This window comes from Chlamydotis macqueenii, chromosome 18 (genome assembly GCF_036417535.1).
Source record: "Chlamydotis macqueenii isolate bChlMac1 chromosome 18, bChlMac1.mat, whole genome shotgun sequence".
NCBI lineage: Eukaryota > Metazoa > Chordata > Aves > Otidiformes > Otididae > Chlamydotis > Chlamydotis macqueenii.
The window spans coordinates 644,214-671,768 of record NC_141573.1 but is presented as its reverse complement, the minus strand read 5'-3'; the positions used below and the strand labels follow the sequence as shown (position 1 = coordinate 671,768).

Genomic DNA, 27,555 nt, shown 5'->3' with positions numbered 1-27,555 from the left:
GGCCCGGGCCCGCGGCGGGGTTGGGGCCCGCGCCGCGCCGCACCGCCCTCCTCTTCCCCGTCGGCGGGGCCGGACCGGCCGTGGCCGGTACCGGGCGGGGCGCACATGGCGGCGGGCGGACCGAGGCAGCGCGGCGGCGGCGCTCAAGGTCGCGGGCGGGCGGGAGGGTGCGGCGCCCGTAAGCGGCGGCGGGCGGGGACGCGCTGAGGCCTGGGGGTGCGCGGCGGCGGGGCCGGGCCCGCGGCGGGCCTAGGCCGCGTCCCGTTGCCCCGGCAACGCGCGGCCCCGCGCCGGGAGCGGGGCGGAACGGAACGGAACGGAACGGTCCGGCCGCCCCCGCTGAACCGGCCGCCCCCTCCCCGCAGCCGGGGCCGCCGGGCCGCGCCATGCCGATCGTGGAGAAGCTGAAGGAGGCGCTGAAGCCGGGCCGGCGGGAGGCGGGCGAGGACGGGGAGCTGGGCCGGCTGCTGGCCGCCTCGGCCAAGAAGGTGCTGCTGCAGAGGATCGAGTTCGAGCCCGCCAGCCGCGGCCCCTCCCGCAGGCCGGAGCTGCTGCGGGGCAAGTACCTGCTGCTCAACCCCCGGGGCCAGGCCGCCGGCCGCCAGCGCGGCCCCGAGGAGGGGCTGCCCGGCAAGCAGGGTAGGTAGAGAGGGCGGGGGGGCCCTCCCCGCGCCCCACAGCCCCGCGCTCCGCACCCCCACGCCTCACCGCCCCTCTCCCCGCAGGCAGCAGCCGCGCCCCGGGGGGCCTGGGGGACGGCATCCCCGTGCCCCAGAAGGTGCTTTTCCCCGCGGAGCGCCTCTCCATGAAGTGGGATCGGATCTACCGTGTCGGCGCCGGGCTGCAGAACCTGGGGAACACCTGCTTCCTCAACTCCACCATCCAGTGCCTGACCTACACGCCGCCGCTCGCCAACTACCTGCTCTCCAAGGAGCACAGCCGCACCTGTGAGCGGGGAGGCCCGGCTCGGCGGGCGGCAGGGCTGGGGCGGCCGCACCGGCGGGGAGGAGGAGCGCCCGCCTGTCCTGCTCCCGGCGCCGCGCTCAGCACCTCTGTGCGTGGCTCTGGAGAGGAGCGCGCGGGTGTTGGGACGCACCTGCTCTGCTGCCTCCTGCCCGTTTGTCTGTCGAGAGGCCGTTCCTGTGTACAGCCCGCTTCTCCTGGCTGTAGTCGGGTTCCCGAGCTCTGTGTCCTTGTGTCTGGGGAGGCTTTGTCTCTGCTGGGCGTAGGCAGGACTGAGATGGGTCCAAGGGGGTCTGCTGGCTTCCTGGGGGCTGAGCTGGGGGTCCCACACAGCCCCTGCCTGCGGGGAGTGCGTGAGGGCAGGGCCCAAGGCTGCGTGCAGGCAGCAGCTGCTGTTGCTGGGGAGCTTTAAAAGGGAGTCCGGCGGGCACCGCTCCCAGCTGTGCCCAAGGGGAGCATGCGGGGCTCGCAGCCCTGTGTGTAGGGCTCTGGTGGGGTCTGCCCCTCAGGGCCAAGCGGTGGGCTCGCCAGCGCGTCCCTGTGACCTGTTGTCCATGCACGTGGATGCTGCCTTGTCTGGGGGGGTTGTGGTGGCTGGTACCATGACTCGGGCTGCGCCAGCTGGGGCAGCGTGTGCTGGTCCCTGTGCACCCGGGATGCCCCAGACCTGTTCCGTAGCACAGAGCTCCTTCTGAGCGCGGCTGAGCTGTGTTGGACCAGAGATCCCCCGTCCCCTGTGCTGCCTCCATCCGAGCTTGTCCTCAACGTCCTGTGTTCTCCTGTCCTTTTCCAGGTCAGCAAGGAGGCTTCTGCATGATGTGCGTTATGCAGAACCACATGATCCAGGCCTTTGCCAACAGCGGCAACGCAATAAAGCCAGTGTCCTTCATCCGAGACCTCAAGAGTAAGGATGGCTGCCCTCCCCTCCCGTAGCTGCGCAGAGAGCGGTGACTAAGGCGGGAGCAGAACCTTTGAGATCGGGGCAGGTCTTGGCAGACGGCTCTTCTGTGATGACTCACGGAGCCTACCAGGGACTGGTGACTTCATGGGCTGCGTGGAGCTTCCCCCGTGGCCCGCATGAGTCTGACGTCTGGTTTGGGTTGAGGGGGCTCAGACCCCGGAGTCCCTGCCCCGAGGGAGGGAGGGCTGCATGCGTTGCAGCACGTGCCGGGGCTGATTCCTTCCTCTCCTGCAGAGATTGCCCGGCACATCCGCTTCGGCAGCCAGGAGGACGCGCACGAGTTCCTGCGCTACGCCATTGATGCCATGCAGAAGGCCTGCCTCAACGGCTGTACCAGGTATGTGGGGCCGCTGCTGGCCTGTCGCTGTTCTCCGCTGTCCCCTCGCTGGTCCCCTGCGCCCGCGGGAGGGGACTGTGGGGTGAGCGTGTCCCCCAGTTCGGACTCCAAGAGGGAGGTACTGTTTCCAGGGGCCCTGGGTGGATGGCTCCCCTCTCTGGGCCTCTGTGACATAGCTCTGGGCTGTTGTCTGCCTTCTCCTGACCGCTCTGCCCCAGCACAGCTGTGCTCCTGTCCCCAGATCCTGAGACTGCTACGGGTTTGGATGCTGTCCCAGTGGTTGAGGAAAGCAGGCGTGCTTGCAGCTCTGTGGCTGTGGGTGAGCGGCTTTCCCTGGGCCCCCTGTCCCGGGCAGCCTGCGTGGCCTCTGTGTGCAGCGCCCAGCTCTGAGCTGCGGCCAGGAGTTTCTGCTCCTTCTAGAGGAAGGTGCGCGTGGGAGCCCGGTGTCACCCTGTGAGCCCCGGCACTGGGAGGGCATCCTGGCAGAGGCTGCGACTTCCCTCTGCTCCCGCAGCTCTGCAGCCCCTTGGCTGGCCGGAGCGCGCAGGGTAGCTGCCCTGAGGAGACAGCGGTGGCCGGCGGGGGCGGCCGTTGTGGAGAGTGGTGCGTGATCCGGCGCTGCTGTCTCTAGGTTGGATCGCCAGACCCAGGCCACGACGCTGGTTCACCAGATCTTTGGCGGCTACCTGCGGTCCCGTGGTGAGTGCTGGCCGCCAGGTCCTGGGCCTGTGACTCTTGGCGCTGCTGCTTCCCTGACAGCCTTGCAGTACAAATCTTTGGGAAGATTGCTGAGCTGTGCAAATTCCTCAGAGCTGGGTGTCTGCAGTTGCTCAGTCTCGTGGTACCTGTGGGTCGTGGCCCCTGTTGGCTGCGGGTCCCCGGCTCCCTGCCACCAGCAAGGGAACCTGTGTTGCCAGCTTTCCAGCAGCACTTGCTGTCCCAGCGCACCATGGAATGGCCAGCCTTCCTCCTTGCCAGGCTGTGAATCGCGGTGCTGCCGTCCCAGAGCCCACACCCACAGAGCAGGAATACTGCAGCTGCCTGCGCTGCGCTGGTGGCGGGTGCAGGTGTGGTGCCAGGCTGTGCTCACTCCTCTTTCTGTCGCAGTGAAGTGCTCGCTGTGCAAGAGCGTCTCGGACACCTATGACCCGTACCTGGACCTGGCGCTGGAGATCAAGGTACTGCAGCAGGGTTGGGGACAGGGAGGAGCTCTGCTCCTGCGGGGATGTTCCTGCAGCTGCCCCGTGCCTGCTCTCAAGGCTCCTTCACCTGCCAGTGCCAAGGCACGCTGCAGGCCAGGGGGAAGCAGCTTCCGTTGTTGCGCTGCTTTCTGTGCCGGGCAGAGCAGCGCCCGTTGCCTGAGCGTGAGCCACGACTCCTCCGCCGGGGCTCTGTGGTGGTGAGGGGCAGTGGGGCCGTCCCTCGCGGCATGCTGGCCAGCGGCTAGCTGGTGGCCAGCTCACAGGGTTGGTGCCGTCCGTGGCCCTGTGCTCACATTCTGGGTTCTGTCTTGGGGCCGGCGTCTCGGCAGAGAGCTGGGCTGTCGTGTGGACAGGCTGCTCGTGCCCTGACCTCTCCTCTGTCCTTGCAGCAAGCCGCAAACATAGTGCGTGCGCTGGAGCAGTTTGTGAGGCCAGACGTGCTGGGCGGGGAGAACGCCTACATGTGTGCCAAGTGAGCGTGTGGGGCTGCGGGCGGGAAGGGGCCCACGGGTGCGCTGGTGGGAAGCGGGTGGAAAGCCTGCTGCGCTATGGGAGGGCTCCTCTACCTGCTCCGTGGCCACACCGTGAAGTACGTGGCCACGGAAGCCTGCGATGAAGCCCACAACTCCTCAGCTCCCTCCCCTCATGAGGAGGACGTGGGCCAGCAGACGTGGCCGTGAGCAGGGCCCTGGAGCGGTGCTTGGTGTCGGCAGGGTCGTTTCCGTGGGGTTTGCCGCTTGGCCAGGGCTCGCAATCATCTGGGTGGTGGAACAGCTTGAATAGCTCCAGCTCTTCCTCTGCAGATGCAAGAAGAAAGTGACAGCAAGCAAGCGCTTCTCCATCCACCGCGCCTCAAACGTTCTGACGCTCTCGCTGAAGCGCTTCACCAGCTTCGGTGGAGGCAAAATCACAAAGGTGAGTGATTGGCAACGCCGATGTGGGGCTCTCCTGGCCCCAGGCCCTGCTGCCCAGGGCAGGGTGGGAGGGGGTCCTGTGCACAGCGTGAGCTCTGCTGCAGCCCTTCCCCAGCTGTGTGGTGCAGGGGGAGCTTGGCTCATCCCAGCATCTTTCTCAGCATGACCTCTGCCTGGGGAGAGTGCGTCCCCCTCCCTCGAGCAATGGGATGCGTAGGACCGCTGAGCTGCTCTTGCTCTGGCAAGAAAGCAGTTTGCTGTGCAGCTCCCGAGACATCCTCTCTCTGCAGGACGTGGGCTACCCCGAGTTCCTGAACATCCGTCCCTACATGTCTCAGAACAACGGGGATCCTATCATGTATGGACTCTACGCAGTGCTGGTGCACTCTGGGTACAGCTGCCACGCGGGGCACTACTACTGCTACGTGAAGGTGAGCCTGCAGTGCTCTCTTGGCGCCCGTCTGGGCTGGGGGCTGCTGGGTCCCTGTCGGGCGCAGGAAGGAGGGTGCTCAGCAGATGGAGTGGTGTGGAGCAGTGGGTGGGGGGTGCAGGCTGTGCTCTGCCACAGAAGCGTGGAGGTCTGCTCTCGCAGAGTCCCCTTGCCTGCCCTGGGCCGCCTGTGGGTTTTGGCGGGAGGAGCTCTGCTGACGGGCGCTGTTCCTGCTGCTCTTCAGGCCAGGAGGGTCCCCGGACACAGCCCGACCCCCTTCTCTCTCCTTCCGCAGGCCAGCAACGGGCAGTGGTACCAAATGAATGACGACCTGGTCCGCCCCAGCAACATCAAAGTGGTCCTCAACCAGCAGGCCTACGTGCTGTTCTACCTGCGGTGAGCGCGCTGTGCCTCCCGGCCCCTGTCCCCTGCTCCCAGCATTTGGGACAGGGCTGGTACATGTGCCTGGCTGTTGGAAGGAGCTGGGCCCACGTAGCCCCTGTGCCCGTGCTGGCTCGGAGCAGGGTGGCAGGGAGAGACCCAGATTTTGCTGAAAATCAAGGGCACCTCACCTCCTCAGAGCTCCTGGCTCCCGTTTCTTGTGTGCATGTGACGAGAGCATTATGATCACGCAAACCCTCGCAGTTAATGCCTACGCTTCTCTGCCTTCGCCAGAATCCCCAGCCCCAAGAAGAGCCCGGAGGGGCCCATTGCCAAAGCCGCCTCCAGCCTGCCTGGCCACACGGGTGCTGTCTCCGATCAGGTCAAGAAAATGGTGACCAACGGGCCCCTGTCTTCCCCGCTGCTGGGCCGGGTGAGTCCTGAGGGCTGCTCTCGGCCAGCGCTCCTGGGAGCTGGGAGCTGCTGCCCCTCTGTCCGCTCTGCGCAGGCGGGTGGGCTGCGGCTTCGTGGGGACGCAGGCGCGAGGGAGGAGGGTTTGCAGGAGGGATCCTGCTGAGCCAAGGGGTTCCTGTGTGGGCCTGGGAAGGGATGGGGAGGGCAGTTATCGCTCCGTGTCCTTGGTTGCTTAAACTCTCTCCTCACTGAATTTCTCTCTTTGTCTAGAGACCAGACGAGCTGCCGGGGAAGAAGCTGCCGGGGCCAGAGGAGGTCGGAGTCCCTGTGGCCCGCAGCTCATTTGGGACGGGGCCGAAGCTGCCAAACGGAACTGCTCCGCCAAAGCTGCCCGCTGGGTCCCTGTCGCCCAAAGTGCCCCTCAGAGCCACCCCCACAGCCACAGTGCTGCCTGGTGACACAGCCTGGAGGCCCAGGAAGCCGCTCTCCTTCCCGCAGCTGCCTCCCGTGCCCGGAGCAGTTCAGGGCTTCAGCGACACCAGCAATGCACGTGGGGCCAAAGCAGAGCTGCCCCGGCAGAGCTCCTGGGAGAGCAAGCAGCCACCTACCTCACCCAAGCTGCTGCCGGAGCCCAGCCTCAGTCAGGAGCCCGAGAGCAGCGGGGAGAAGGCCGGCACCCTGGAGAAGGACTCCTGCAGCAGCAGTGCTGCCAGCCCAGTGTACGGCTCAGGGGGAAAGCTGGCCAAAGTGTCCCAGAAGGACAAGAGCGGAACGGGCAGCTTCTGCACCTCTGAGGAGGCAGACTGTGGCACGGCCCTCCCTGCTGGCCCCAGCACCAAGCCGGCTGCCCCCGAGGACTCCAAGCCAGCAAAACCCAAATCCTGCCTGCTGGCCAGCGCTGCTCTGGAGCTCAGCAGCACCACGTCACCACCACCGGCCAAGAAGCTGGCGCTCTGTGCCAAAAAGGTAAGTGAGCTTCTGCCAGAGTCTTCAGCAGGCACCTCGTGCCTTCTGACCTGGGCTTGTGCTGTGGCAAGCGTGGAGCCAGCACTGGGGATCTTGCGAAGCCGGCGGTGGGTGGGGAGAGCCCCCCAGCCCCAGGGCTGTGGCAGTGTCTCTGCCCTCCCTCTGGGTCGGGGCGCGGGGCCAGGCCCCCGCTGTCGCTCACATCCCTGGGTGGTGCAGGAGAAATGGGTCCTGCCCTCTCGCTGAGGACACAGGGGTGGCGGTGCCAGTCCCTCTGGCGAGGTGACCTCGCAGGCTGTCGCGGGGTAGCGCGTCCCCTGGGGTGAGTGGGAGCAGGTGAGGCCGCAGCTGGAGGGCTGGGGAGCTGCCTCCTCCCCGGGCAGCGGCATGGGACCGGCCCCCTGGGTGCTGCTGTGCAGCCGGGGCTCACGACGGTGCGCGGGGTTTCTGTTCTTTACATTTCCTTCCTTCCTTTTTCCTCTGTGCTTCTAACTGAAAACACTTCTGATTCTTCTTCTACCACCCCCCACTTCCCTCCCCCTGTCTGTATCTGTTCCCCTCCCCTTTCTCTGGGCTCCCCTTTTTATTTTCTCCTCTTGGCTCACGGAAACCTCTTTTCTTTAGACCACAAAGTTTTTATTTATGTCAATAACTGCAGGGGAGCAGCCCGCGGAAGGCGAGCAGAAGTGACCACCATGCACAACCTCACCCACAATTTTCTGGCCACACCTACCCCACGAACACCACCCACCCTGACTCCGCTCCCTTCGGGAAGTCGAGGTAAGCGGTGCCGGCCACTCCCAGCTCCTGCACTGCAGCGAGGCCAGCAGCAGCCTTGGGGCCAGCGACAGCCTCGGGGCACTCCACGAGGCAGCTGTCCGGCATCGCAGCCGGCTCGGGGTGATTTTGGCAGCCGGCTCTCCTGTTCTCCTGGCCTGGCAGGGCTCGCTCTGCATCCTAGAAGCAGGGCAGCTCCTCTGACTGTGGGCATGGGGTGGGAGGGGGCTTTGCAGGCTCTGGCCACACACTGGTGTCCTGTGGGATCGGGAGGCCCCAGCCTGGTCAAGATCGTACTCTGGGTCTCCCTTGTAACCTTCACCATTGCCACGTGCTGCAGCAGCACTCACTCTTTCCTAATCCCCCGCGGGATGGCGTGTGCCCCGCGCGAGGCGGGCACTGGGCAGGGGCAGGGCCACCACGTGTGCTCGCAGCTGCTGCTCTGAGAGCAGGGTCTGACTCGTTCATGGCTGAGGCGGTGGCAGTGGGTGCTGTGCTCATGCACCTTGGGGTGGGGAGGAAGAGAGGGGTTCTCGCTCCTGACTTGGCTTTCAGATCACGTCAGCCTCTTTTCCTGTCCTCCAGGCTGTCCTCCTCTGCTCTCAAACTGCCAGACCCTGAAAAGCCTGCCTTCAGCTTCATCCTCAACTCAGGCCCTCGGCTTCCAGCCTCCCCCCTGACCAACAGTTCCACTGCCCGCCCTTCGCACCACCTTCCTCCCTGCAGCAGGGAGGTGAGGCCCAGCCATGTCACCCCTGGTTCCTGCAGAAAGAAGCAGCGAAAGCGGCATCGTGGAGCAGACGGCGGCCCTCGTGCTCTGGCTGTGAATGGCAAGGATGAGGTCTCCAGCCCTGCCAGGAAGAAGAGGAGGAAGAATCTCGCTCAGGAGGGCTCGCTGTCCCTTGCGGGGAGGGAGACCACAGGCACGGGTCCCAGCAGTGGCCAGGAGGAGCCAGGCTGTGGGGACCTGGAGAGCAGACCCAGGCAGCAAGTGTCAGACCTCAGTACTTATGTGGAGACGGAGCCCATCTCCCCCCTGAAGAAGAAGAAGAAGAAGAGGAAAAAGAGGAGGATGGAGGAGACGGAAGAGCGCTGCTCTGGGACGCTGTCCTCGGGCAGGTGAGGGGCTAGGGTCACGCAAGAGTCCCATGCACCTCTGCTCTGCCTGAAGTCAGGCTCCCTGGGCTGCAGTCGAGTGCCTCGTGTCTTTCTGTGGGTGGGAGGATCCTTGCCAGCTGAAGCGCTGGCTTGCTGGGGGTGGTATCACCCCTCCCTGAGTGCAGCACTGGGGCGTGGGTGTCCCTGCGTCCCGTTGCCCTGTGGGGAGCTCAGACTCTTCCCCCTCTGGTCTGGTAAGAGTGAGCTGACCTGCTGCCTTCCGCAGCTCTAGGACGGCTGAGGCAGAGCCCAGGAGGACAAAGCGGTGTCGGAGCGTGGAAGCTGGCGCTGGAGAGAGCGAGCACCGCAAGCGAACGCGGAGGGAAAGCCTGAGCAGCCCAGCCGTGGAGCAGCCGGCTGCCAGCAGCGTCCACCCCACAGATGACACCCCAGGTATGACCGTGTGCCTCCACCCTCCCTGGTGCCTGGCAGGGCAGAGTCGGCTGCTCGTCTGCCCACGCAGCCTCAGAGCACTGGTGCCCAGTCCATGCTGCTTGCTGGTCCCCACAACGGCCTGGTGGTGCCCATCTTCCTGACCCCGTCCTCGGCTGGCCTGCCCGCTGCTCGTGCGGGAGAGCTGCCTGGTTCTTCCCTGGATGAGGGCGTGCTCCCCTCCAGACTCGCGGGGACGGGCCCCTTGAGGGGTGTATGTTTGCCCCCAGCTCCTCCCTGCGCAGGATGTGCCCCGGTGTGCCCAAACGCTGCGCCGTCAGGACCTTGTTAATCCCGACTCCGTGTCCTGGGCTGAGATCTGCCTGGGAGGTGGAGCGACACGGGAGCTCCCTCTGCTCCCTGCAGCTTGTCCTCACCCCTCCTGTTTCCGCAGCGGCAGCGTGCGCCTGGGACCACCAGCCTGGAGACGGCTACAGGTGCTGCCCGGCTGCCCCGACCCCCGAGCCCGGCCGTGGGGCTGGCACAGCACCTGGGAGGCAGGAGGGGTCCAGTGTGGTGGAGGAGCTGCTCAGGAACTCCTTGGACAAGGCTTATGGCACACAAGGTGAGCCCTGCTCGCCTGGGTGGGCGAACAGCCACGCGGCTCCCCTGCCTCGAGCCCTCTGTGCTCTGCCAGGGCCTGAGCTGCCCCAGCACCACCACAGGGACTCCTGGAGCCCGGCCGAGGGGCCGCGGGGTGCTGGAGCCAGGGGCCCTGCGCAGGAGCGCAGCACAGTGCTCCCTGCTGACCATCCTGCTCTGCAGTCCTGACCTGGGAGGGCGAGACCTCGGCCGTCAGCCAGGACGCCATGCGGGACGCAGCGTGGGCCCGGAGCAAGACCGTCATTGATGAGTGGGACGAGGAGTTTGACCGAGGGAAGGTGGGTGCCGGCTGCGTCCCGGGCTGGGGCGGTGGGGCGGGCAGGAGACTGCGGGCTGACCCCAGGCGCCTTCCTGCCTCCGCACAGGTGAAGAAGACGAAAAAGCTGAAGCAGGAGCGCAGGCGGCACTTCAACCCCTTCCAGCAGCTGCAGAGCAAGCGCAACTTCTGGTCGGTGACGCACCCGGCCAAGGGGGCCAGCCTGAGCCATCGGCTCTGAGGCCCGGGACCCTCCTGCTCCCTGTCCGGCTCTGCCCCCCTCCCCCAGTCGCAGTGGAACTGTTGGCCCCCCCGGCCAGTGCCCCGCTTGCCCCGGCCCGGCCCCGCGCTGGGCGCGGGAGATGGCGGCGGGGTCCCCGCGGGCGCGGGGCGCTGTCGCCGTGGCGACGGGCAATAAACTCTCGTGTGCGGGACTGGGCTCGGCTCGGCTCGGCTCGGCTCGAGGGGCGGGGCAGCGCAGGGGGCGGGGCCCGCCTGGCCCCGCCCGCTCCCGCGTCACGTGCCGGCGTCCGTGGCGGCCTCGGCGGCGTCGTCACGCGGGCGGGGCCGGAGCGGCGGCGGCGGGATGGAGGAGGAGAGCGGCTACGGTCAGTGCGGGGCGGGGGGGCGCGCCGGGGGGCTCCGCGGCGCTCACGGGGCCGGGCCGCGGCGGGGCGAGGGGCCGGGGCGGGCCGCGGGGGGGGGGGGAGGGGGCCGGGGCGGCTCCCCGGGCGGGCGGGTTCGGGCAGGGCCGCTCCCGGGGGCGAGAGTGGGGTCGGCGGCGCCGGGCCGGGCTGGGGTTCGGGGACGGCGGGACCCGCGCCCGCAGGTGGCGGGGCGGCTGCTCGCCCACGCGCGGCCGCGGCCTTGGCGGTACCGGGTGGGGCCCGGCGGGCGGGGGAGGAAGCGCCGGGAGGAAACCGGCAGCTGCTGCCCGCAGCCAGCGCGGGGAGCCGGGCCGCGGCACCCCCGGGGCTCGGCCCCGCGCAGCCGGGAGCCGCCGCCCGCCCTCCGCCGCTCACGGCCTGTGCCCGGCTGCCGTCCCTGGGCTCGGGCTCTGCGGGGCCGGCTCGCGGCGGTGGCGTCCGAACACCCCGCAAACCGCCCCTCCCTCCCCCCCCCCGGCGCGGGAGCGCGTCCGCCTGGTGCGGGAGCGCCCAGAGCCCGCGCCCAGGGTGGGCCGAGCAGGGCGAGGCGGCTCGGGGGCTGCGGGACCCCGCTCCCCTGCGCCCGCAGCGCCTGCCCTCCCGGGGCCGAGCTGGGCGGCTGGCAGGTGGGCTTTCCTGCTGCGGGGTGGGCTGGGGTCCGTCTGGGTGAGCTCTGAAACGAGATCCCGGCGCTGCGAGCCGTGCTGGGGACCGCTCTTCCTGGGAGCTGGTGGAGATGCTGCTGCCGGCAGCGCTGGCTCGCGGGCCGGCGTCCCGCCTGCCGCCGTCGTGCAGCGCAGCTGATTAGGAGGCTGCTGTTCCACCCTAGGAGCCCTGCGCTGGGCGGTGGGGAGTTACTGTGTGAGATAAGGTGCTGCTGCGCGGCGCGGGCATTGCCAGACGCAGCCCATTAGTGGGAGAGCGCTGCGGGGAGCGATTCTGCGGGCAGCCTCTCGCTGCTTCCCAGAATCGCCTGGAAGATGTCCCAGGTCATTTGGCAGCATTAGAAATTGCCGGCTCACCACGCTGCAGGGCAGCACGCGGGACGGGCGGCACAACCACCTCCAAATCCCCACCGCTGTCCTGTTGCGGGGGCATTACGGTCTGCGGCTCTCCCGAAGCTGTTGAGCTCTGATGGTTTTGCGGAGGACGGTCCGCCGAGGCCTCGGCGCGGTGGGAGCCCGACGGGGAGGCTCTTGCTGGTGGGATTGTGCTGACGCCAGTGTCTGCCCCGCGGTACGCGGCCCCTCTCCAGCCGTCTGCCTCAGCAGAGAGCAAATCCCAGGGCGAGCAGCTGGCGGCACAGATGCGGGCTCCCCCCGCTGCGGCCAGGGTGCGAGGCTGCGCTCCCACCCCCTTCCCAGCATCTCCCTGCACGGACGGCGGTGAGACCAAACCCCTCTCTAGACCGGAGCTGAGCGAGCGCGGCGGTGCGGGGGCAAAGGGCTCTGGACGGCAGGGTGGCGGTGTGGTGGCAGGGAGGCGGCCCGGCTGCTCCCGTCCTGCCGAGCTGCAGCACCGGTGAGCGCTCTGCTGCGGGGAGCGCGATCCCATCCCGGCACCGTGTCCGCAGCTGGGCCCTGTCTCAGCTGAGGCCCAGCCCCAGGGCGAGCGGGATTGGGCAGCGCTGGTAATCCCGCTGCACCCCAGGGATTACTGCTCGCTCTGCCCTGGGGGATTAAGGGATTTCTCTAAGCGGGGCTGATGCAGCCTCCCGCAAAGCGGCTTGTGCCGGGGGGGCCTCGCTGTCTCGGGCGGAGCGGCTGGTGCCAGGAGGTGGGGTGGGCTGTGCGAGGTGCGGGAGATCCCCGCAGGAGGGTGGGCTGTCAGGTGCCCCCCAGGCTGAGGGGTCCCTGCCCTCGCCCCGCTGCCGGGCTGCACAGCCCTGTTTTGCCGGCAGGCCCCTTGGCACGGGCTCAGCTGTTTTGGAGGCAGCCTGGGACCGCGGTGCGCATCTCTGCACCCAGGGGACCAGGGCTGGGGGGCACACTGACGGGGGGCTGCTGATGACACACCATCCCTTTCCCCGGCGTGGCGCAGGGGGGAGCTGGGGCGAGTCACTTGTTCTGGAAGTGGGGGAGCAGCTCTCCCGCAGGGCTCTGGGGCTGCCAGGTCGAAGGCACGGGGACAGCGCAGGGATGGCACTGGGCTCGGAGAGCAGAGCGGGGCTGGCAGGGCTCGGGCAGCGCGGCGTTGGGCAGAGCAGTTAGCCGGTTCCTCTCCTGAGGTGTGTGGGAGCAGAGCTGCTGCTGACGCTCAGCGTTACACGTCAGGGACGCAGCGGGGCCCGTGTGTCCCCAAGCAGCTGCTTCCCCCCGGTGCCGTGGTTAACGCAACCCCGGGGTGTTTGTAAACGCCCCACTTCGCCCGCGCAGCGTGCAAAGATCCAGCTGCGGGCCTGGGTCGCGCAGCGTGGGAGGTGCCGCCTGGCCCTGCTTCAGGCCGCTCAGAGCACCCATGGGTGCCCTTGCCGCACGAGGATTTCTCTAGACCCCGGTTCAGACCCCAGACAGGCGCTGGCCACACCACGTGCCTGGCCCAGTCACTGTCCCCCAGTTCTCTCGCCTGCCCTTGCGCCTCCCGGTGATGTGGCAACTGCCCGTTCGGCCCTTAGCAAAGGGGAAGCGGTGCCGAAACCAGGTTGATCACGTAAGTGGCGAGCACCTGGCTGCCCTCGCAGCCCTGGGAGCTGCCTTCTCCTCCAGCTTTCCTCCATCCGCAGTTTCCTCCTTCTGCAGCCGCGCTGCTGCTGGGAGCCAGGGTCCCCTCCTGCCCCGTACCCTTCTGCCCGCGAGGGCGGCTTCCTCCCAGGGCGCCCTTCCCCGTCCGGGCTCCTGCCTGGCTCTGGTTTCTCCTCGCTCAGCGTGTCCCAGCGCTTGCTGGCGCGGGCCAGTGGAGCCTGCTGGCTCCTGGCAGCCGAGCGCCAGCAGCTGGACTGTCCGCAGGACGCTGCCTCGTGCCCCGACAGGCTCTGGGGTTTGTTACTCACGGCCGTGCTCTGCGCGTGGGGACGGCTCCTGCTTTGAGGGACAGAGCTGTCCGTCCGGTTTGGGTTTGCATGGCACCCCTGGGGCTGGGGGGCGGGAGGGCTGCACCTTCCCCCCAGCTCCGCAGCTGGCCCCGAGGCCGGGAACCCAGGGCGAGACCCCCCAGTTCCTGCTGCAGGAGCCCCCCAGCACCCCGGGGCTGCGGCAGAGAGGGAGGCAGCTGAGCGCTGCCAGGGCTCACCCGGAGCTCGGGGTCTGACCGGCATCGCGGGGCGCTGGCGGAAGGTGCAGCGTGCACGGCGCGCGGGGCAGGCTGAGCCCGCCGGGGCCGGGCTGGGATGGGTGCCCGGGCCCTGCGCCGTACGAGCGGGGGCCTGGCGGCACCCCCGCTCCCCACGCCTCGCTGGAGCCGCGTTGTGTCTCGTGGTGCACCTTCCTGATGCAGTGCTGGTTGCTACGCGACCGCCGGCTCCCGATGCTTAACGCTCTAATACGGAGGGATAAAACCGCTCTAAAAATACCCCGCTGCTGGCCCCCCGCGGGGACGAGGGGGCTGCCAGGGGTCAGGTGGCCCGGGGGGGCTGCCGCGGAGTTCCCAAACTCCTTGTCCTCTAAGTGGCTTTGAGGCGCCGGCCGGAGCGCGGGAGCAGAGCGCGCTGGTGCGCGGGCAGGGAGCGGCGAGGATTGGCTGGGGCTGGTGCGTGGGCTCCTGCGGCTGGAGCTCCCCTGCCAGAGCCGCCTTCCCTGGCTCCAGCCGGAGCGGGGAATCCTCCGGCTGCCCTGCCTGCCCGCGGGCGCCGGCACCGGGGAGCCTGCCGCCGAGCCGCGTGGCGCCTTCCAGGCCTCTGCCTGCGCCATCGGAGCTGCCAGCGTCCTGCGTGGGACCCCCGCGGCATGGGGACGGTCAGCGAGCTCTGTGCCTCCAGTTTCCAGGCCTTCCTCTGCCCCTCGGTGGCCACCAAGGCAGGTAGGCGCCTCGCGCCCTCCCCTCTGCTCGCCGCAGGGTCCCCGTCCCCCCAGCAGACGTGGCGGTGCCCGCAGCTCTGGCTCCGTGTGGCTCCTACCCACAGGCACAGAGAGTCCTCGCCGTCTCCTTCCCCCGCGCGCCTCCGGCCTCTGCAGGCTGAGGCTTCTCCGAGTGCTGAGCCATGGCAGGACGGCCGGGCGCTGGGCTGCCTCGCGCGGCACTGCCCCACGCCCGTGCCGGGTGCCGTGCTGGGACAGGGGTGCTTGGGAGCCAGTGGCAGCGGGGCCGGGGGGATGCACGCAGCCCGGTGTGCCTCTGGCAGGTCGTGTCCCAGCCCCTCGCCCTCCTGCCCTGTCCTGGGCGATGCCCGAGCGCTCGGCCGCCCTCACCGCTGCAGGGGCATGGGGCTGCGAGCGCAGCTCGGGGCAGCGCTCTGCAAACCGAAATCTGTGCAGGGCAGCCCAGCGCCTGCCGCGTCAGAGCTGCCGTCGTGGGCTGGCCCCTCGCGTGAGCCGCCGCTGGCTGCTGTTTCCCGCCCCGAGCGTGGGACCAGGGGCGGCTGTGCCGTGGGGCACAAGGGCGCGAGAGCCGCTCTGGCCAGCCGTGCGCCCCGGCGGCAGCGGAGGCTGAGCGCGGGCGGATCTGCCCCTCCTGAGGCCCGGCGCAGTGAATGGCGCGGGGCGCAAGCGAGGTGCCTGCAGGGCAGCGCTCCCGGCTCCTGCACGGTGCTCGGTGCGTGTGGACGCGGCCAAGCCGGTGCTCGCCTGCCCGTGCCGTGGGCTGGGGCTCCGTGCATGGGGACGTGGGAGCCTGGAGCCGCCGGGGAGCGAGGCAGCAGCTGCGGACGCGGGTTCCCTGCCGGGCTCTGGGCAGCAGGAGCCGGGTGACGGGCAGGGCTGCGCAAAAAGCAGGACAAGGGCCCTGGCCGGCGCTGGGTGCGGAGCCTGGCCGCCCGGGAGGGTCTCTCCTGGAGCCGCCTGTCTCCAAACCCTTCCCCTGACGCACCTCGGCTGTCGGTGGGGAAGGATGGGGCTGATGCAACCCAGGATGCGCGCGGCGCGGTGAAAACAGGATGTGGTGCGCTGAGACGGGCAGGAAGCGTCTCTGGGCCCCAGGGGCCCGCCAGCCGCGGGGCACGGCGGGAGCGGGCAGTGGTGCCCCGCACCAAAGCCCCCTGGCAGCACCCCGCGCTGGTCCCCGCGGTCTCCTAAACCCAGTGCCGTGTCCCCTCCGGCGCGGGCCGGCACAGGCGCGGTGTGGGCCGATGGGAGGCTGGGTAGCCATGCGGCACAGCCGTGGGCCAAAGGGCCGGTGTGAGGCTCCCGAGCCCCTTCCTCTCCTCGCTGCGCAGTCGGCGTTCCGGCGCTGTTTCTCCATCTCACGCTGCTGAGCAGGATTTAGCTGAGTCAAGGTGGCCGAGGCTCACGCAGCCTCTCCAGGCGGCTGGCGGTGGGACGGGGACGTGTCGGGGTTCGCTCCCACTGCAGGCACGGCCCTGTGGGCTCTGCGCTCTGCCGCACAGGGGTCCCGTACGGAGCGGTGGGGTCCGTACAGGAATTCCAGAGCCAGGGCGTGAGACAGCAGGGAGCAAGCTCCCGTGGGGACCAGCGTCGCTCCTGGTCCCAGTCCTGGTCCCGTCTGGCCTTGTGAGCTGCCGTGGGGTCTCCAGAGGGCAGGAGGCACCGGTGGTCCCCGCAGCCCTCCCGGTCCTGCCCGGGCTCAGGCCTTCAGCCCGCGAGGGGTCTGCTGGGGCGGGGGGCCCTAGCTGGTGGGGGGGGAGGGACCCCAGCATTGCGGCAGCGAGCTCAGGGTGTGCCGGGTCGAGTGTCCTGGCAGCCCCCAAGGAAGGGCTGGGCCAGCCCCCAGTGCCTGCCTGGCTGGGACCCCAGCACGTCACGTCCCCCATCCCAGGGCCGAGGAGGGGGAGCAGGGCCCGGGTGCCCCGCTTCCCCGCCCGGCCGGGAGCAGAGGAGTTAAGGCGCTGGGCCCCGGGCTCGTTGCGGCAGGAACAGGGTGTTGCTGGTGGTGGCTCCTGGTGAGGCTGGGGTGACGCCCAGGCGGCTCCGGAGATCATTGGCGCGACGCGGCCCTGAGTCACCCCAGGAAGCACCGCGGCAGGCAGGTGTCCGCGCCCCGAAACAGCAGCCCCAAAACAGCAGCCCCTCTCCGGAGCCGCGGGCAGCACGGGCACGGCCGACGCAGCCGGTGGAGAGGATCCCGTCAGGATGGTGCTCAGGGAGGAGGGCAGCGGTGAGCCCGGGCTGGGGGCGCGAGGAGGCTGGGGCGAGGGCTGGGAAGGAGCGCGGGGGGCGAGCATCGCGGGGGCTTTGTGTTCGGCACGGCGGGGGCGGGGGACATGGTGCTGCCGCTCCCGGCTGCCGCAGGCCGCAGCGACCATGGAGCCCGGGACAGATGGACAAATCCTGCCCGTACCCCGTGCTGCCCTCCTGCTGCTGGTGTGCAGGGTCCTCGGGCTCGGCTGTTGGTTGTGCAAGCCCCCGCGCCCCTTGCCCTGGGGCCTTGGGCTGACGGGGTGCAGGTGCCAATGCAGGGATCCCCACAGTCCCGTGGGTTGCTGCGCCCCAATTCCTCTGGCGTCTGCGCCGGCCTCCCCCTCCCTGCAGCTGCAACGAGGCTCGCCAGCCCCTCGGGAGCTGTGGGCGCTGTGCTGGGCGCTGTGCAGAGCGCTGGGGAAGGGTTAACGCCCTCTTCCTTCCCCAGAAAAGCTCTTGCGTCTGGGGTTTCTCTTCCTCTGGCCGCTGCTGACATGGCTGGGCTGGTGTCACGAGTGCTCGTCCTCTGCCGCAGCAGCGCGGGCGGGGAGGGACCTTCCCGGGCTCCGGTATGGCCCCCTCAGCCCCCTCTGCCCTGCAGCATCCTGGCCGCTGCCGCGCCTGCCCCTCGGCCAGCTCTCCCGCGGGGGTCCAGCTCCGGCAGTGGTTTCCGCTCCCCTGCAGCCAGACAGGAGGGTCCTGCAGCGCACGCTGCAGCCTAGGGATTTGAGGGGTTGTGTCTGGCCGCGGGCGAGTGATGCAGCTCGGCCCCCGCGCAGCGAGCCCGGGCTTGCCGGGTGCCCTGGGCACTGGGCAGGAGGGGCCGAGCGCCGGCAAACGGAGCTTGGGTGTATCAATAAGGCAAGGCCTCCGGAGTTCTACGTTTAAATAACTTTCACTCTGGTGCCACGGGGCGGGCTGTCTGCTTCACGCTTCCCAGCAGCGGAGGCTGGGAATATTGGGAAGCGTTGCCGTCGCGTCTGGAGGGATGTGTCGCAAGCTGCTGCCGACCTTGGCGGTGGGGATTTTTGTGCGGGAGGAAGCTCATCAGAAAGCCCGAGCGGGGCCGGGGAAGTGCTGAGTTCAGAGATTCAGTTTGCGTGGTCGCGGTCGCCCCAGGGGCACGTGCAGCTCCCACGCAGGCAGCGCTGGCTGGGGAGAAGCGATGCGCGGGTGAGGGCGGTGCGGGTCCGAAGGCGACGGGTGTCCCTGGGCGCCGGTTCAGGGCAGGCGGCCGCCCCGGGACGCTGCGGGTGAGTCCGGGCTGGCGGCAGCGCCGGCCTGGAGACCACGGCGTGGCGGCGCGTGAGGCCTCGGCGGGACGCAGCGGTAACGCGTTGGGAAGGAGAGGGCAGCGCTGCTGCCGCCTCCCTGGGCACGGTGCTCTGGGGGGACAGCACTTCGGTGGCCTCACGGGCGACCTTGGCGCGGGCTGTGAGGGAGCTGCTGGAACCCGCTGCAGAGGTGGGAGACGCAGGCGGGAGCGCTGCCGGAGGAGCGGGTGACCTTGGGGATGGGAGGGAACAGGAATGGGACGCCGTGTCGCTGCGGAGCGCGAGGTCACGCACCGGGGAGCGCTAGGAATGTCCCGGAGCTGCGGGGCGCGGGAGCAGGGAGGGGCGCGTGGCGGCCCCAGGCTTGAGCCCAGGGATGGCGTAGGGGCGGGGGTGCCCGGCTCCCGCGGGGTGACAGGGAGGTGTTTCTTTCCAGGGCTGACCCAGCGCGTGGTCTCTGGGGCCGAGCAGCCCGCAGGGCTCCAGGTCTGTGCGGAGCCCGGTGCCGCAGGGCACGGCAGAGCCGCCCGGGCACGGCAGGGACGAGGACAGGCACCGACACCGGCCCGGCTGGGGTACAGCGATGTTAAACGGGACGCGGCGGGGTGGCAGGGCCGGGCAGGGGGCAGGACTGCTGGAGCTGGTCCAGGGCTGTGCTGGTCGTCGCTGCCCTCGCGGCTGAATCAGCAGGAACCGGCCGTGCCCGGCTCCCCCGCTGCAGCCGCTGCCCAGCCAGGCGATGCCCTGGCCCTCGCATTCCTTGCGTGCCGTCGGTGGCGCTCGGCCGCTGTGCGGGGCCGGGGGCACTGCTCGCCAGCCCCGCTCCTGCGGGCCCCCGGCAGCTCCGCGCCCAGCTCCTGACGGGCCGCGGGCTGCCAGCCGGAGCAGAGGCTGCGCCTGGAGCCTGGCGAGGACGATTCCCACGGCCCCGCGTGCTGACCTGACCGTGTCTCCGCTCAGTGCCCAGTGACCTGACCCCGGAGGAGTGCCAGGAGCTGGAGAACATCCGCCGCCGCAAGCAGGAGCTGCTGGCTGACATACAGGTGCGATGCCCAGGGCCGGCGCCCGCACGCGCGATCCCCCTGTCCCGGACACGGCAGCCTCTGGCTTGGGGCTGTCCCCTGGGAGGCACGGGACAATCTGCCTGCCCCCGCTGCTGGGAAAGGGGAGCGTGGCCCGGGCGCGCGGTGCCCCAGAGCTGCAGAGCCCGTGCCCAAGCAGGGCCGGGGGTCGGGTTTGTGCTCCCATCCCCTTTCCTCTAAACCCCCCTCTCCGTGTGGCCCGCAGGGGCTCTTGGGGACCTTCTGGGGCAGAAGACGCTGGAGCCACAGGGCAGGGCGAGCTGGGCCCGAGGGGCTGACGCCAGCGGCTGCTGCCGGGAGGCCGTGATCCGCCGCCCCGCTGCCCAATAGCGCTGCCTCTGCGGGGCCCCAGGGCCGGGAGAGTCCCCGCGGGGACGCGGGCCTGGGCTGGCGGCCGGGCTGAGGCCGCCGCGGTTCTTCCTCGGCCCCACCGAGCTCCGGGCTGCGTGCTTGTGCCGTTCCCTGCGACCCGGGGCACTGGCGTCCCCGTGCCGGCCCCTCCCTGGCACGGGCAGGGACCGCGTCTCTGGGCCGGGCCAGCGCCCCGGCCAGCGAGGTCAGCGCTCATCTGGGACGCTCGTCAGTCGTGTCCCCGATTAAGGCAGCGGAGGCTAATTACTGCCATATGCTGGCCATGATCTGAAGGGCTTAGGGGATAATTTTGTTAACCTCTGAATCTCTTCCTTCCTGTGCGCCTGGAGCGCGGCGATGCTGCAGGGGGATTAGCAGGGGGTGCAGTCAGCCCCCTCTTGTCGCCTCCCAAGCTGGCTCAGCCCCGGCAGCGCTCGGGGCGGGGGGAAGGAGGAAGGGAAGGAGGGCTCCGGGGGGAATGGCCCCGGGGCTGGCTCCTGCCACCTTGAACCCCGTCGGCGGGGATGCCCTGCCAGCTCCTGGGAGCAGGAGGGAAGGGCGGTGCTGGCCCCCAGCCCACCGTCAGGGCTGGGGGGTTTGGGAGGGAGGGAGGCACCCCTGTCTGACTGCGCTCTGTCCCCTCAGCGGCTGAAGGATGAGATAGCAGAAGTGACGAATGAGATCGAGAACCTGGGGTCCACGGAGGAGAGGTGAGTCCTCTGCTGTCGCAGGGTCCCGGCAGAGCCCGCGGCCTCCACCGAGCCCCTTCCCCCGCGGCGAGGCCGACCCCTGGCGCCAGCTCGCTCCTGCGGTGCGGGAGCCGTGGGCAGCTGAGCGGTGCAGCCCCGTCCCGTGGGCGCTGGGGCGGGCGACTTTCCCAGGCGCTCTGAAATCCTTGGGGCGGCAGCAGGGCCCCAGTCTGAGCTGCTGCTCCAAAGGTCTGTTTTTCCAAGCCTCAGCCCCTCTGTCTGGCCACGGCCACTGCGGGACTTTGTTATTCTGCGCTGGCGCAGGCGGTGCCAGCCTGGGATTAGGGAGGTGGCTTGCAGCGTCGGTTCCAGTCACCCACTGGCGCGTGAAGGCTGTCGCCCTGACGCCGGCCCCGCTGGGGCCTGGGGGCCGCTCCCCCCTGAGCCCCGCTGCTCCCAGCTCGCCCCCGCCTCCCCCCGTGCAGAGGGGACCTGCCGATGCTGTGCCCAGCGCCCCTTCTGCGCAGGGTGACCCCACGGACCAGGCACGGCGCCTTCCCTTTGCTCCGGGGCCCGCAGGCCAAGAGCAGCCCCGTGCCGCTCTGCCGCAGAGCGGGGTGGATGGGGCCGCGTGCTGGCTTCGCGCGGTGCAGGGGCCTAGCCCTGTGCGAGCTGCTCGGCTCCCGTTTGGCCCGGGCTGACCCCTCCCCGGCACGCTGTGCCCGAGGCGGGCGGTGGGAGGGAGCCAGGTCCCTCCTGGCGCTCAGAGCTGCTTTGTGCCTGGCAGGAAGAACATGCAGAGGAACAAGCAGGTGGCGATGGGCCGGAAGAAGTTCAACATGGATCCCAAGAAGGTACTGTGGGGTGGGCCGGCGGGGAGCGGGACGGCAGGCTGGAGGGTCGTTCGCCAGCCCATGGGGCCGTGCTGGGGCTCTGCCACCCCGCAGTCGGGGTGCCTGGCACCCGCTGGGGCAGGGGCTGGGGAGGCCGCAGGCGGGCTGGCGGGGCGAGCGGCAAGCCCCAGAGCAGCACCTCTCGCACCGCTGCAGGGCATCCAGTTCCTGATCGAAAACGACCTGCTGAAGAACACGTGCGAGGATATCGCTCAGTTCCTCTACAAGGGCGAGGGCCTCAACAAGACGGCCATCGGTGACTACCTGGGCGAGAGGTGCGCTGGCCTGGCACGGCTTGGGTCCCCCGAGGGCGCCCGGGGCTCTCCCCACCTGAGAGACGGGACGCTGCAGCTCTTTGGGCTCACGGGGTGGCTGAGTGGGGGTGCACGGGGCGCCCCGCGTGCCAGTGCCGGCTGAGGGGCTCTTCAGTCCATGGCTGGCGCTTGTGAGGGGCCGGTGTGTGCAAATGAGCCCAGGACTCGAGAGGGGGTAGCTGCGGGTTCCCCCCACAAACGAGCGGAGTCTGGAGCGGGGCAGGGAGGTGTGGGGCTGCCCGGCAGTCACAGGACCTGCTGATCACGCATCCCTCGTGCTCTGGCTGCGTTCCTGCAGGGACGAGTTCAACATCCAGGTCCTGCACGCCTTCGTGGAGCTGCACGAGTTCACCGACCTCAACCTCGTGCAGGCGCTGCGGTGAGCGGGGGGCCGGCAGCTGAGCCGTGTCCCGCTGGGGCAGACGGGCAGGGGGCTGTGGCGGTGCGGGCGTGGCCGGGGGGTGCGCGGAGCCCCCAAAGCAGCGCGATGCCTCGCTCTTCGTAGGCAGTTCCTGTGGAGCTTCCGGCTGCCTGGGGAGGCGCAGAAGATCGACCGGATGATGGAGGCGTTCGCCCAGCGGTACTGCCAGTGCAACCCCGGCGTCTTCCAGTCCACAGGTGAGTGCCTGCCCCAGCCCCTCACCCCGGCGTCCTGCCTCACGGCTGACGTTCCCCTCCGCCCCCACAGACACCTGCTACGTGCTCTCCTTTGCCATCATCATGCTGAACACCAGCCTGCACAACCCCAACGTCAAGGACAAGCCCACGGCAGAGCGCTTCATCGCCATGAACCGTGGCATCAACGATGGGGGCGACCTGCCTGAGGAGCTGCTCCGGGTGAGGGAGGGGACGCGGAGGGGCCGGGGCCTGGCTGTGGAGCTGGCCCGTCACAGGGCCCCTGGGCAGAGCAGTGCTGACGCCGTGTGTCGTTGCACCAGAATCTCTATGAGAGCATCAAGAACGAACCCTTCAAAATCCCCGAGGACGACGGCAATGACCTCACCCACACCTTCTTCAACCCGGACCGGGAGGGCTGGCTCCTGAAGCTGGGTGAGCGCTGGCAGCCGCGCGGACGCGGTGCGAGGCAGGCAGGCCGTCCCCAGGGACAGCCGGGCTGTGGAGGCGATGGCCCTGGGCTGCCTGCCCCTCAGCTGCCGGCCTGGCTCCCGGAGCGTGGCCCTGTGGAGGGGCAGGAGGCTGCAGACAGGGGCTCAGCCCCCGCGGGGGAGGCATTTGTACATCCAGCCACCTTCATCTTCCCTGGCTGGGTGGCAGGAGCGGGCTCACAGCCCTGCGGTGCGGCTGGGTGGGCGTCCCAGGGGATTCCCCTCTGGGTTGGGCAAACCTCAGGGTGCAGAGCTGGTGCCGGGGTCTGGTATCGGAGCACGGGGACCACGAGGCCCTCCTCGTGACCGAACCGCGGCAGGGTCCTGTGGGAGCAGGCCCCCGGGAGCGAGCGGCGAGCTGCCCCAGGCTGAGTGCGTCCCCCTCCATGCCACAGACAAGTCCCTGCCTCACCTTCCCACGGCATTATCACCTCCGCATCCCGGCTCCACGTGCAGGCAGCGTGCATGGCATCCCCGCTGCACGGCCCGGCTCCCGCGGCCGGCCAGCCCACCCCCCGCCCTGGCTCCTGTGGCTTCTCCTCCCGGCAGCTCTGGGGGACCGTGTTAGGCGAGGGGGACGGGGTGCGGGCAGGAGCAGGGGCGGTGGGGGCCTTTCCCCGGGGCTCTCGCTGGGTCGGGACTCTGTTCTCACACTGGGGGGTGTTTCTGCCGATTCGCCACCCCCTCGGGATGGGAGAGGGGCCTTACCCCCGCCCTGCGCCCTGGCCGGTGGAGGGCCCAGCTCTGGGGCTGAGCAAAGGCCATCAGCTCCCAGCTCTGGGGTGGGGGAGCGCGAGGGAGAGCCCGCACCCCTCTCTCCTGTCCCTGGCGACCCTGGCGCCCCGCTGGCGGGACAGCCCCGTGGACGCAGGCCGGCACCCACTGCCGCCGGGGCCCTTGGCAGCTGGGGGGCAGAGGTGCAGCAGAGCGGCTGTGGGCCCCAGCCCGGCTGCGTAGCACAGCCTGCTCGTGGGGCAGGGGGGACCGCGCAGGGAGGCCCTGGGGCGGGGGGAGCCCCGCGTCCCCCGCCGAGGAGACCGTCCCGCAGAGCCACAGCGAGCCAGGGCAGGTCGGCCCCGCGGCGGTGCTGCCAGCCCGGCCCTCACGGCTTCCCTGCTGCAGCCCGGCCCGCTGACCCACGCAGGGCAAGGGGGGGTTCTCTGGGGTTTCCTCTTTTTATTTTTTTTTTCCCTTTTTTTTTTTTTAATTTTCTTTTCTCCCTCATTTGTATGTTTCCATGATTTTGGCTCTTCCTTTCCTTGCCCCCAACTCCAGGAGGTACGTACCCCTCTTCCCCGCTCTGCTCACGCCACCACTGGGGCTTCGTTTCCTTTTCGTTTTTAATTGCTGGTGATTGACAGTCTCATTGCTGCCGCTGCTAACCACGCGCACCGCACTAGGGACCTCGCCTGCCGAGGGGACAGCCCCGCTCCTGCCGCCGCCAAGGCAGGGACGTGGGGTGCCGGCCCCACCGATGCCAAACGCTCCCTGAGGCCTGCTGGCCCCCTCCGCCGCCCCACACACCTCACGGCCTGGGGCGAACGGGGCCGCGGCGGCTTCTTGCCCAGCCGCTGGCAGGGGCCGCCCGCCCGCCCGTCCGTGTTCCGCCGTGTCCGTGCCAGCTCAGCCCGGCCGCCCTGAGCCTTCGCCTCCGTGCCACGAGGGATGGGGATGGGTTTGGGGTGTCCTGGGGAGGGGCCCCAGCCTGTGCGCAGGGCTCAGGGGTGCTGAGCGCCTGGAGCGGGGCGGGAGCAGGCAGGAGCTGGCTGCGTGGTGCCCTGTGCCGCTGCGGCTCCACGACCTGCAGCCCCGGGGTGCTGAGCGGCGTTGGTGCTCCCTCCTGGGGCTGCGCTGGCCCCCGGTCCCAAACGGCCATGCAGGGCCTGCCGACCCCGCAGAGCCCTGCACCCCTGCGCGCCGAACCCCGGGCTCCTGCGCTCCCCGTGCTGCAGGACCCTGCTCTGGCACCTGGCCTCGTCCCGCCCGCAGCGCCGGGAGAGGAGCTGGCCCTGGGCAGGGTCAAGCCCTGGGTTTTGGGGTGGCTTGGCTGCAGGGGGAGGCAGGGGGGCTTTTTCTTCTAGGGAGTGCTGGCCGCAGCCTGGCTCTGGGGCAGGGGCTGGGGTGGGCGGCCAGCTGGCACGGGGGAGCGGGGAGGGGATGAGCGTGGCCCCCGTGCACGCAGTGCCTCCCCGCATCCACGCTGCACCCGGGCAGCATGGCCTGCGTGCCTGCCCCGCGGGAGCCGCACAGCGCGCACTGCTGCGATGCCCAGAGCACGCTGGCACGGTGGAGGGGGAGCTGGGCCCGGGGGTGAGCGGTCCCGGAGCCTGGGGGAGCAGCTTCTCCCTCTGCAGCGGCGGCTGTGAAACTCGCTCCGACCAAAAGTCCGTGAGCCCCTTGCCCTGGCACCAGGCTTTGCTGGCCGGGACGCAGCGGGACCGCAGCCAGCGCAAAAAAAACCCCTGCGTCCCCGCGAGAGCTGCGTGGCTGCAGCATCCTCTGGCCCTGCTGAATTTGTGTTTTGGGTGGGAACGGGTGCAGCGCTCCCGGCCCGGCCCCCCGCCACCCTCTGCTTCCATCCTCATCCGTCTGCTTTCCGCTCCCGCTCGTGCTCTGCCCGGCCGGTGTGTGCTGCCTGCTCTGCTGTGCCCGGCGAGGCCGGGCTGCCTGGCTCTGCTTGCGCCCTGGCAACCGGTGCTTGTCTGTGTGTGTCCGCGTGGGCCGCAGCTCTGCCGTAGCTGCCGCCTGTTGCGAGCATCCGGGCGCGTGCCCCGGCCACGCTGCGCCGCGGCTGTGCCCAACCTCTGCCCCTCTCTGCTCGCAGGCGGCAGGGTGAAGACGTGGAAGCGACGCTGGTTCATCCTGACCGACAACTGCCTTTACTACTTCGAGTACACGACGGTGAGTGGCCTCTGCTCGGGCGGGAAGGGCGCCGGGTCCGGCCCAGCGCTGGTCTCCCGTGCAGCACAGGCTGGGCGCAGCGTCCCGGCGCGGGCCTGGCGGCTGTAGGGATGCGGGACGCAGGCCTTGGGCTGGGCTGTGGTTGATGCCTGGGGAGAGGGGGCGCTGGGGAGAGGGGCATTGGCAGCGTCCAGCCCTGCCTGGGGCACACGGGTGGGGTGTGGGGGTGTCCAGCCAGCGGCTGAAGCCTCTGTGTGTGTCCCCCCCAGGACAAAGAGCCCCGTGGCATCATCCCCCTGGAGAACCTGAGCATCCGCGAGGTGGACGACTCCAAGAAGCCGGTGGGTGCCGTGGCAGGGTCCCCCCTGGGCGGGGGGGCAGCCCTAGGGCCTCGGTTGGGGCAGGGAAAGCCGGGGGGTGCTGTGGCCCTGAGGGGTGACCCGGGAGAGGCAGGAGGGCCCAGAGTGGGCACAGACCTGGGACCGGTCACCACAGTGTCCAGGGCTGGTGGCGGGGCCGTGGGGTGACGGTGACAGCACATCCGTCCCGCTGCTGCGCTGGGGGTGGTGGGGGAACGCCTGCAGCTTCGGTGCTCCGCCTCGCCCCCCCCAGCCTGGGGTCCCCTGTGGAAGCGGGGGCTGCTTCCGAACGGTCTCCCCCCTGGCAGAACTGCTTTGAGCTCTACATCCCCGACAACAAGGACCAGGTGATCAAGGCCTGCAAGACAGAGGCGGACGGGCGGGTGGTGGAGGGGAACCACACCGTGTACCGCATCTCCGCCCCCACGCCCGAGGAGAAGGAGGAGTGGATCAAGTGCATCAAGTGAGTGCTGGGAGCGGGCGGCGGGGCGCTGGGCTCGAGGGGAGCACACTGGGGGGATGGGCTGTCCCAGGGGCACGAGGGGCTCTGCCCGGCGGGTCAGGCCCCAGCCGGCAGCAGTTTGCACCTGGCCGTACGGCTGGCTGAGCCCTCCCTCCCCTGCCAGGGCAGCGATCAGCCGGGACCCTTTCTACGAGATGCTGGCCGCCAGGAAGAAGAAGGTGTCCTCCACCAAGAGACACTAGCAGCCTGCGCTGGCCCTGCCCGGCCCGCGTGCCTCCCTTCCCCGGAGGGCTGCGGGGCTGGGGGCCCAGGACCCAGCTTCAGCTTCGCAGTTTCTTTACCATGGGGGGGAGGGACGGGGCACGGCGTGCCAGTGGCTCTGGACCCCCATCACTGCCTCGTCTCCAGGACAGTGTCTTCGCGGGGCTGAGCTGGGCCACCAGCGCCGCTGCGCACAGGGAGCCCTGTCCTGCCCCGGCCTCGGCTGCAGGATGGGAAGCGCCGTGTCCATGCTCTGTCCTCCCCTCCCGCCTCAGCCGGCCGGGCAGCGGGGACCACTGGCACCCTCCCTGCTCCCGCACCCCCGGCATGTGTGCAGCCGTGCATGCTGCTGGGTGCCCCCAGCGCCCGTCCTGAAGCACTTGGGGTGTCCCGTCGGGAAGGTGAACGGCTGGCGGTTTCGGGGTGCTGCTGGCGCCGGGTGAAGGACGGCAGCCCCGGGGCGGTGGGGGCCCGTGGAGGCCCCACTCCTGGCCCTCGTTGTAGCGGGCCTGGGTCTGTCCTGGGCTTCCCCGCTCTGCTTCTCAGGCGCTGCCGGCTGGGACGGCCCTGGGCACAGGGCGGGCTGAGGGGCAGGGAGTTGTCCCCGTCATGGCGTGCGGTGGTGCCACGTGCTGGGCACGGAGCTGTGCTCGCCCAGCCGCGGGGTGCCAGAGCTCGGACGAGGGCCCCGGTCGGCAGCGCTGGGTGGCATCGCCCTGGCGTGTCCTTGTAGCACAACCCCCTCGCGAGCGGCCGGGCGGCCGTGCCGTGGGTGGCCGTTGTCTCCTGGCGCACGAGCCCTTGCTCCGGAGCAGGTGGGGGATGTGCCTGGAGCCTGCGCCAGGGACAGCCGCTGGCGGGGGGTCCGGTCGGGCCGGGGGCTGCACCCCCTGCCTCTGCCTTGCAAACGCCTGTGTCTTGTCCTGTCCCCCGGCCACAGCACGGCGCGGAGGGAGGCGCCCGGATCAGTATTAGTCTATTTATCAGAGGTGTAAATACTCCTGTATAGTTTTCTCCTTTTAGATTATTTTGTATGTCGGGTCGTTCTGTGCAGAGGCCTCTCCAGAGGGTGGGGGGTGGCAGGATTTTTTATTCTAACTTTTTTTTTTTTTTGCCATGGCCTTGTAAACTAGTGCTGAGGATCTGCAGCAAATAAACACCGAACCGCGCTCAGCCTTGGCCTCCTGTGCTCTG

General features: G+C 69.6%; 2 protein-coding genes across 5 annotated transcripts; both read left to right on the top strand.

Annotated features, from left to right (window-relative positions):
* Window positions 1–371: 371 nt before the first annotated feature.
* On the top strand, window positions 372–10,106 carry USP36 (ubiquitin specific peptidase 36). Its single transcript, XM_086762681.1, has 18 exons — window positions 372–639; window positions 726–947; window positions 1,757–1,867; window positions 2,159–2,261; window positions 2,893–2,960; window positions 3,369–3,439; window positions 3,853–3,935; window positions 4,267–4,378; window positions 4,668–4,808; window positions 5,103–5,203; window positions 5,483–5,621; window positions 5,873–6,568; window positions 7,227–7,348; window positions 7,931–8,464; window positions 8,730–8,896; window positions 9,330–9,500; window positions 9,701–9,816; window positions 9,904–10,106. Exons 1-18 carry the CDS (start codon window positions 387–389, stop codon window positions 10,033–10,035), a joined length of 3,342 nt encoding a protein of 1,113 aa, XP_086618807.1. The 5' UTR covers window positions 372–386; the 3' UTR covers window positions 10,036–10,106.
* Window positions 10,107–10,342: 236 nt separating this feature from the next.
* On the top strand, window positions 10,343–27,534 carry CYTH1 (cytohesin 1). Of its 4 annotated transcripts, none has more exons than XM_086762717.1 (13): window positions 10,343–10,402; window positions 18,903–18,985; window positions 20,021–20,085; window positions 20,852–20,918; window positions 21,114–21,232; window positions 21,570–21,650; window positions 21,777–21,889; window positions 21,960–22,108; window positions 22,210–22,321; window positions 25,202–25,278; window positions 25,548–25,619; window positions 25,946–26,100; window positions 26,264–27,534. In XM_086762717.1, the coding sequence occupies exons 1-13, from the start codon at window positions 10,381–10,383 to the stop codon at window positions 26,340–26,342; spliced, it is 1,194 nt and encodes a 397-aa protein (XP_086618843.1). In that variant the 5' UTR covers window positions 10,343–10,380; the 3' UTR covers window positions 26,343–27,534. The 4 variants fall into 4 exon arrangements, with proteins under 4 accessions (XP_086618843.1, XP_086618841.1, XP_086618842.1 ...); XM_086762715.1 differs by lacking the exon at window positions 10,343–10,402 and adding an exon at window positions 14,208–14,395; XM_086762716.1 differs by lacking the exon at window positions 10,343–10,402 and adding an exon at window positions 16,519–16,645.
* The last annotated feature ends 21 nt before the right edge of the window (window positions 27,535–27,555 follow it).

Coding starts and splice junctions, on each gene's coding strand:
- USP36 (XM_086762681.1), top strand. CDS start 387: ATGCCGATCGTGGAGAAGCTGAAGGAGGCGCTGAAGCCGGGCCGGCGG. Junction 3,440..3,852: donor ACCTGGCGCTGGAGATCAAG/GTACTGCAGCAG, acceptor CTGTCCTTGCAG/CAAGCCGCAAACATAGTGCG. Junction 9,817..9,903: donor AGGAGTTTGACCGAGGGAAG/GTGGGTGCCGGC, acceptor GCCTCCGCACAG/GTGAAGAAGACGAAAAAGCT.
- CYTH1 (XM_086762715.1), top strand. CDS start 14,323: ATGGGGACGGTCAGCGAGCTCTGTGCCTCCAGTTTCCAGGCCTTCCTC. Junction 20,919..21,113: donor TCAACATGGATCCCAAGAAG/GTACTGTGGGGT, acceptor GCACCGCTGCAG/GGCATCCAGTTCCTGATCGA. Junction 22,322..25,201: donor GGGCTGGCTCCTGAAGCTGG/GTGAGCGCTGGC, acceptor CTCTGCTCGCAG/GCGGCAGGGTGAAGACGTGG.